This window comes from Manis javanica, chromosome 17 (genome assembly GCF_040802235.1).
Source record: "Manis javanica isolate MJ-LG chromosome 17, MJ_LKY, whole genome shotgun sequence".
In the NCBI taxonomy this organism is placed as follows: Eukaryota; Metazoa; Chordata; class Mammalia; order Pholidota; family Manidae; genus Manis; species Manis javanica.
In genome coordinates, this window is record NC_133172.1 from 1,328,667 (window position 1) to 1,336,341 (window position 7,675).

Genomic DNA, 7,675 nt, shown 5'->3' on the forward strand with positions numbered 1-7,675 from the left:
AGAGTGGGCACATTTTATATTTGAATGATTCCACGGAATGACATATGCTTTTGGCTCTATAATCATTGGCAGCAACTGAAATAATACGTTTGGACTCCGGAATCTTGCTGAACTTTAACGTCTGTAATCACGTCTCTAAAACCTTGGGTCACCAGGTGCAGACACTTCTCAGAAATCTGACAACACCCGCCTTAAGGAGGAGTCAAGCCTTTCCCCTGCCCTTGGAGAATAGGAGCGCGGACTCACAGCACCTCTTCCAGCGCCCTTTCACCCTGTAGGAACAGGTGAGGGGCGTCCTACTTCTAGGCTTGGCGAACGGTGGGAACTACTTTACCCAGAGGGGCTTGCGGTGGGCGCCGTTGTGGTGAGCCAATGAAAGCTCAGGAGATGGGCAGTTCCGGGAGCACGCAAAACAACCGTGAGCGGCTTCCGGCGTCCTCCCCGGGGCGTTCGTTTCGGGGGCGTCTGGGTCTGTGCGCTGGGTGACTGACGCCGTACCTCCGGCTCGGGGTTGAGAACGTCCGAGAAGAGGCGCGGTCCCCGCCGCAGGGAGGCGAGTGTGAGGCCCGCGACGTCGCCCGCGGGCCCCGCGGCAGGGCCGGGATCGCGCGTGCTGCGCCCGGGTCGCCTCCTGTGCTCTGCGCGCGGCCCCGCTGCTTCCACAGAGTCCGATGGCGGCGCCTGCGCCGAGGGGCCCGCCTCAGGTACCTGCCCGTCCCCGGGCCTCCCGCCCGCACCTACCCACCCACCCTCGGGCCCCGAGTGCGGGGCGCTGCTCACGGCCGCCGCCCAGGCCCCGGGCCCGGGACGAAAGGCGCGCGTGGGCGGGGCTCCTGTTCTGAGCGCAGCTGGGACGGCGCGTGGGGCCGGTTACGGGCGGGGGCACTCGGGAAACCTGGGATCAGTCGTGCGTCTTAGGGGACAGAGAACTGAGAGGGAGTGGCGCCTGGAATGGCAGGCTAGCCTCTTAAGGCGGCTGGGAGCCATCGAGAGTGGTGAACAGAAAAGGCCTCGGCTGACCTGGTCTTCTGAAGGTTTATCAAAAGCCGCACAGAGGAACAGACTGGAAGGGGAAATAATAAGAGGCACAGGGGTATTCAGTCCTTGTACAGTGCCACACAGCTAATAAAAGTCCGCACCGAGGACCGAGACGCGGAGACGAGGCAGACATCCAAGGTGAGCCTGGCTCCAGGCGTGGGCAAGGGAATGGGGAAGCCCGGAGCCCGTGGTGCGTTTCACGATCGCCCGTCTCTCAGAACGTCCCTCTTCACGCTGATTATTACCAGTACAGCGGCACTGGGACCCTGCAGCGTGTTCCAGAACGTACTGGTCCTGATCCTGCTCTTGACCTCTGTAACTGTGGTGTCCTGGGACTCTTATCCTTCAGGCCTTGGGCCTGGGGACCCTGAGCAGATCCTAATCTCAAGGTCCGCAGGCAGGGTCGGGGTTTCATAGAGTGGTCCCTCTTGCTGACAGCCAGCGGAATGAGGTGTGGGGCGAGGATGCCCCGGGTACACATGCCTGTGTGCAGGTGCGTGAGGGGGAGACTGAGCCGGTTCAAAGGAACCTTCCCTCCCTCTCTCATATGAGCACAGAACAGTGGGGCAGGACTCAGTACTGGGGTGGCTCCCTCAGAGCTTGGTGTGTGTTCTGCTGGTCTGGGGAATGCTTTGGAGCAGAGGAGGGAGGTGATCTGACCAGCTCTTCCCAGGCTTCCTGTGGCTGCAGCATGGACAGCGGACAGCAGGTATGAGGAGAATGGCAGGAAGACCCGGGAGGAGGCCACTGCGGCAGCCCAGAGGGTGTGGACGCTGTGGGCCGGTTGGGGGGATTGGAAGTCGGAGAGAAGGTCGAATTCTGTATCATTCTTTTTTTCCCTGTCTTAGTAGATCTTGTATTTTCTCATTAAGAAGGTAAGAGAGAAGTCAGGGATGACTAAGGTTTTTGGAAAAGTTCAATAACTGTTCGGGTGGAAGCCTGTAGTATGATTAATTTTTGCTCAGGATATAAGTGATGTTTTCAATGTGATGAGTGTGTGAGATGTTTTGAAGAACAAATTAGTAGAGTGGGTAGCTGGCTACACAGGTATGAAAAATTGGTGGATAGTATGCGGACCAGGGTGGAGCGGTGTGTCTAAGCTCAGGCCACCTAAGCAAAATTCCTGGGAAGTCCAAGATCGAAGCACTGGGAGATTTGTTTCCTGGTGAGGGGCTCTCTTCCTGTCTTACAGATGCCTGCCTTCTCACCTTAACCTCACATAGCCTTTCCTTGGCCCAGCAAAGTGGAATGAGCAGATGTCTTCCTTTGCTCCTAAGGGTCACACCCTTATGACCTAATCTAAACCTGATTACTTCCCAGAGGCCCCACCTCCAAATAACATCGTACTCGAAAGTAGGGCTTCAACGTTGGCATTTTAGGGGGATGCATACATTCAATCCACAGCACTGTGGGTCACATTTAGTGGAATAATCCTGATGATGTTAATAGGAGACCAGGAAGTCTGAAGGTTGGGTCTCATGCTTGGGCACCTGGTGGAGGTGATAGACATGACAGACAGAGGAGAGAAGTGGCACTGGGAACAGCGTGGGAGAGAGGGTGAACTGGCAGGTGGCTGAGGCTTCTCAGCATTGCGCGCTGCTGACACAGAGGTAGAGGCTTATATAGGAGTAACCGAGGCAAGATGACAGGACAGTCATCCTGCTTATTCGTGGCTGGGGGAGGGGGTGGGGGCCACCAGGATTTTGTTGTGTCAGGAATTTAAGTCAGGCAGGAGGGTTAGTTAAGCAGCACACATGGGCGTCTGGAGAACTGAACCTGGGCTGCAAAGCCTCTGAGACTGGCTTTTGGAATGAGGGTGAGGAAGAGAGGAAGGCTGTGACTGGTGAGAAGTCAAGTGCAGTAAAAGTGGGAAAAGGTCTTGACTGTATGAGATCCACAAGTGGTTCTGGTGGGCTGAGGTCGAGGCGAGTACTAGAACCACGGCAGGAAGCCTTTAGAGCGGCACACTGCACTGCCACGGCCAGGGGGACCATTGGCGGTCTGGGGTGCTACCAGGTCCTGTTTGACGTAGGAGGGACAGGGCAGTGCGTTTGGTGCAGGACAGGGAACAGGCAGTAACCATGAGACAGACATTGGTAGAGTGATGTCCAGGCCGGGAGATGTGAACTGGCGGCCTGAGTGCTGTGGCATTGAGGATATAAGGGTGAAGTGTGAGCCCGACCCATTGCCTCTGTCTGAGAGGCATGACGGGGGAGACTGTAGGACTGCCTGGCCGGAGGGAGTATGTCCCTGCAGGCCGGGCCCAGAGCTTCCGTGCTGCCTGCCTGCCTGCCTGCTGTTGCTGTGGTTGGACACGGGGATGAAAGGGCCTAGGAGGAGACTGCTTATCAGTGATGCCAGGCCCTGATGTCTCCTCTGAGATGGGGAAATGAGAAGAAGGGTGAGCAGAGGGCAAATGAATGAGTGGGTGAACGTGGGGTCCTAGGAGAAAAGTTGATCATGGAGTGAACTGTCCCCATTATCGCAGGGCTCTGTGACCTTTGAGGACGTGGCCATTTACTTCTCCCAGGAGGAGTGGGAGCTCCTTGATGAGGCACAGCGGTTCCTATACCACGACGTGATGCTGGAGATCTTTGCACTTACAGCGTCCCTGGGTAAGGCCTTCATATTCCTCCCAGTGTCCTTAACTGGTCCCTCCCCATCTCAGAGGCAGCTCTGTCCTTTCCACAGCCAGACCATGGTCTGTGCTGACTTCCCCCACTCCCTTGGAATATGTGCTACGGGTGCCAGCATGAAGCTGTGTGCACCCCTCAAGCAGCCCTACCACCTGCAAGGTGCACAGCCGAGGATCTGGGAGTCCCAAGTCTGGCAGGCAGCCTAATGGATGTCCCCTACCTTGCCTTCTCCCTGGCAAGGTGACTGTCCAGATCCCTGGAACCTTCTGCCCCATGTTCTGCCTCCTTTTTTTTAAAGTTGACCTTTAATTGAGACATATAACATCGTATTAGTTTCAGGTGTACAACATAGCGATTCCATATTTGTATATATTACACAATGCTCACCAGAGTAAATCGTTACCATTCATCCTGTACAGAGTCAAAAAATTTTTTTTATTGGGATGAGAACTTAAAGGATTTCCTCCTGACTGCATGTGTTAGGAATTGAAAGCAATGTCGTGGTCACTGTGGGCTTTTCTTGAAAGACTGCACTTTGAGATTTTTCTGTAATGGGTCTTTCCTTTCTGTGTTCTGCTGATTCCAGAGTTGCTCTGAGTCTGTGCTGGCCACTCACCTGTGTTGTCTTTCCCTGAGGACTTGGGACTTGCTTCATTCAGGTCCCATGTACTCACATAGCTGGAGGTGCAGGGCGAGCCCTGGTTACTTCACAGAGTGGACATGCCAAGATGGTGTCCGGAGGCCTGGCCCTGGTGCATGCCAGCTGAGGGAGGGCATGACATCATAGCTGTGTTCACATCATGCCAGGACCCTGCCATGTGTCCACCAGTGTTTTGGTGCAAGTGCCACTGGCCACATCACTTTCTTGTGCATAATTGACATTTTCATAATTTGTCCTTTCAACTGTGACTTCCAGTCCCTGGCTGTCACCACACTTCTGACCTCCGTGTATTGCTTATGCTGTCTACTGTACAGTCTGCAGTTCTCCCACAGTGATCCACACACACAGTGTAGTATGCACATATTTTGAAGTACTCCTTGAACACCATGTACTCACTTCTGAGTGTATTTCCCTGTGCCTGGACACAGCCATCTTTCTGCATAGCATGGCCATGTCCCTGGCTGACAAGGTCCCTGCTGAAGGCTGTTGTTAGGCAGTGAGTCAGTCATCATGCGTTTGCTCCCTGTGTGACACCCATATTTGTGTGCCCTGTATCCCAGAAGGTCTCCCTTATTCTGTGATCTTTCTACGCCCTCTACTGCAAAGCGGCCCTCCCTTCAGATTGCTGCCCATGAAAACATTCCCATGGATTCATTCTTTGATTTAAATGTATGTGTACGGCACACACATTTTTGTTGACTTCTCCCTCCCACTGGCGTTAACCTTTACCGTATTAGCATTTCTCTGCCTTCAGGTTGTTGGTGTGGAGCAAAGGATGAGGTGCCTTCTGAGCAGAGTTTTCCTGTAGAAGATGCCAGGACTTCCATGGCAGGTCCATTGACTGAGAAGACCCATCCTTGTGAGAAGTGTGTCCCAGTCTTGAAAGAGATTTTACACCTGACCGAGCTCCAAGCAACATATCCTGGACAGAAACCATACTTGGGTGGGACATGTAGAGGCTTATGGTTCAGTGCAAACCTTTGCCAGTACCAAAAGTGTGACAGTGGAGAGAAAATCTTCAAAGTACACATGGACAGGGCCTCACTTGTGACAAGCTGCAGATTCCATGTGTCGGGGAAGCCCTTCACTTGTGGGGAGGGTGCAAAGGACTTTTCAGCTCTATCAGGCCTTCTGCAGCACCAGGCCACTCCCAATGGTGAGAAGCCACATGGCAGCATCAAGCATAGGGAGTCCTTTAATAGTGGGAAAAGTGACAAGTGGGTTGAATGCAGGAAAGTATTTAGCAACCCTCACACACTTCACCACGAGAGAGTCTGCACTGGAGATGGTCTTGATGAAGGTAGCAACTCTGAAAAAGCCTTCCGCTGCAAATACAAACTTATTCAGCACCAGGAAGTTCACACTGGAGCAAGGCCATATGAGTGTGGTGAATGTGGGAAATTCTTTAGGTATAAAAAAACCCTCACTGAACACAGAAGAGTTCACACTGGAGAAAGGCCTTATAAGTGTGGTGAATGTGGGAAATTCTTTAGCTGTGAAAGCAAACTCATTCGACACAGGACAGTTCACACTGGAGAAAGGCCTTATGAGTGTGGTGAATGTGGGAAATTCTTTAGCCGCAAATCCTGCCTCACTCGACACAGGAGCGTTCACACTGGAGAAAGGCCTTATGAGTGTGGTGAATGTGGGAAATTCTTCCGTCAGAAAAAGTCTCTCATTCAACACAGGAGACTTCACACTGGAGAAAGGCCTTATCAGTGTGGTGAATGTGGGAAATTCTTTAACCGTAAAACCTGCCTCACTCAACACAGGAGAGTTCACACTGGAGAAAGGCCTTACGAGTGTGGTGAATGTGGGAAATTCTTTAGCCTCAAAACCTGCCTCACTCAACACAGGAGAGTTCACACTGGAGAAAGGCCTTATGAGTGTGGTGAATGTGGGAAATCGTTTAGCTACAAAGCCTCCCTCATTCAACACAGGACACTTCATACTGGAGAAAGGCCTTATAAGTGTGTTGAATGTGGGAAATTGTTTAGCTACAAAACCTCCCTCATTCAACACAGGACACTTCATACTGGAGAAAAGCCTTATAAGTGTGGTGAATGTGGGAAATCGTTTAGCTACAAAGCCTCCCTCATTCAACACAGTACAGTTCATACTGGAGAAAGGCCTTATAAGTGTGGTGAATGTGGGAAATGTTTCAGGGAGAAGTCTGTCCTTGTTGAACACCAAAGAATTCATACTGGTGCAAGGCCTTATGAGTGTGGTGAATGTGGGAAATTCTTTACCCACAAAACCGGCCTCACTCTACATAGGAGAGTTCACACTGGAGAAAGGCCTTATGAGTGTGGTGAATGTGGGAAACTCTTCAGCCGCAAAAGCAACCTCTTTCGACACAGGACAGTTCACACTGGAGAAAGACCTTATGAGTGTGGTGAATGTGGGAAATTCTTTAGCCGCAAATCCTGCCTCACTGAACACAAGAGAGTTCACACTGGAGAAAGGCCTTACGAGTGTGGTGAATGTGGGAAATTCTTTAGCCTCAAAACCTGCCTGACTCAACACAGGAAAATTCACACTGGAGAAAGGCCTTATGAGTGTGGTGAATGTGGGAGATCGTTTAGCTACAAAGCCTCTCTCATTCGACACAGGACAGTTCACACTGGAGAAAGGCCTTATCAATGCAATGAATGTGGTAAGTCCTTTAGCCGGAGTTCTGCCCTCCTTCAACACAGGAGAGCTCACTTGCAGTAAATGTGGGACATCCTTGAGTTGAAAATCTGACCTGTCAATACCAAAAATTCACACTGGAAAAGGCCTTAGATACTCAAAGAGAATTTGCTCTTTCCGTATTAAGTGTAATGGGGAAAAACCTCTGTGAGAAGCCACCTGTGTGAGATTCACATATAAACTATAAAAGTCATATGAATACTTATAACTGACTTGATTTTTTATAGTTCATGATTCGTGGTCAAAACAGAAAGTTTCTGTGGTATGAGTGCCCTTGCATTCTTCCCTATGTAAGAACTTGTTCGCTATGCTTCAGAAGATTGGAGACTGTTGAGAGATGGATTTGATGATTGTGCATTGAGTGCCCTATGCAGAATTTTATCATTGTTAACAACCATTTGATCAATAAATATGAGAGGTGCCCTCTCAGCACCACTCTTGTGCTGTTACGCCTTCAGTGCCCTGGCTGGTCCTTTCAGGTCTTCAATAACTCATCACATCTCCCTTATCTGTGGGTCAGAAGCAGGGAGGGACCGACAAGTGGCGCCCAAACAGGGACTGTTAAAACTCAGAGAGGGGCCAGTAGAAACTCAGAGTGGGGAAGCTCTGCTCCGGGCACCCCTTAAAATGCAGAGCGGGGGAATCTCCG

The 7,675-nt window shown here is 51.5% G+C and overlaps 1 protein-coding gene across 4 annotated transcripts; it reads left to right on the top strand.

Annotated features, from left to right (window-relative positions):
* Window positions 1-408: 408 nt before the first annotated feature.
* LOC140843061 (uncharacterized) lies at window positions 409-7,475 on the top strand. 4 transcript variants are annotated; one of them, XM_073226688.1, is made up of 3 exons: window positions 409-704; window positions 3,527-3,653; window positions 5,090-7,475. In XM_073226688.1, the coding sequence occupies exons 1-3, from the start codon at window positions 672-674 to the stop codon at window positions 7,048-7,050; spliced, it is 2,121 nt and encodes a 706-aa protein (XP_073082789.1). In that variant the 5' UTR covers window positions 409-671; the 3' UTR covers window positions 7,051-7,475. The 4 variants fall into 4 exon arrangements, with proteins under 4 accessions (XP_073082789.1, XP_073082791.1, XP_073082792.1 ...); XM_073226690.1 differs by having other exon boundaries at window positions 410-1,802; XM_073226691.1 differs by having other exon boundaries at window positions 410-1,176.
* Window positions 7,476-7,675: the final 200 nt, after the last annotated feature.

Coding starts and splice junctions, on each gene's coding strand:
- LOC140843061 (XM_073226688.1), top strand. CDS start 672: ATGGCGGCGCCTGCGCCGAGGGGCCCGCCTCAG. Junction 705..3,526: donor CGCCGAGGGGCCCGCCTCAG/GTACCTGCCCGT, acceptor CCATTATCGCAG/GGCTCTGTGACCTTTGAGGA. Junction 3,654..5,089: donor TGCACTTACAGCGTCCCTGG/GTAAGGCCTTCA, acceptor CTCTGCCTTCAG/GTTGTTGGTGTGGAGCAAAG.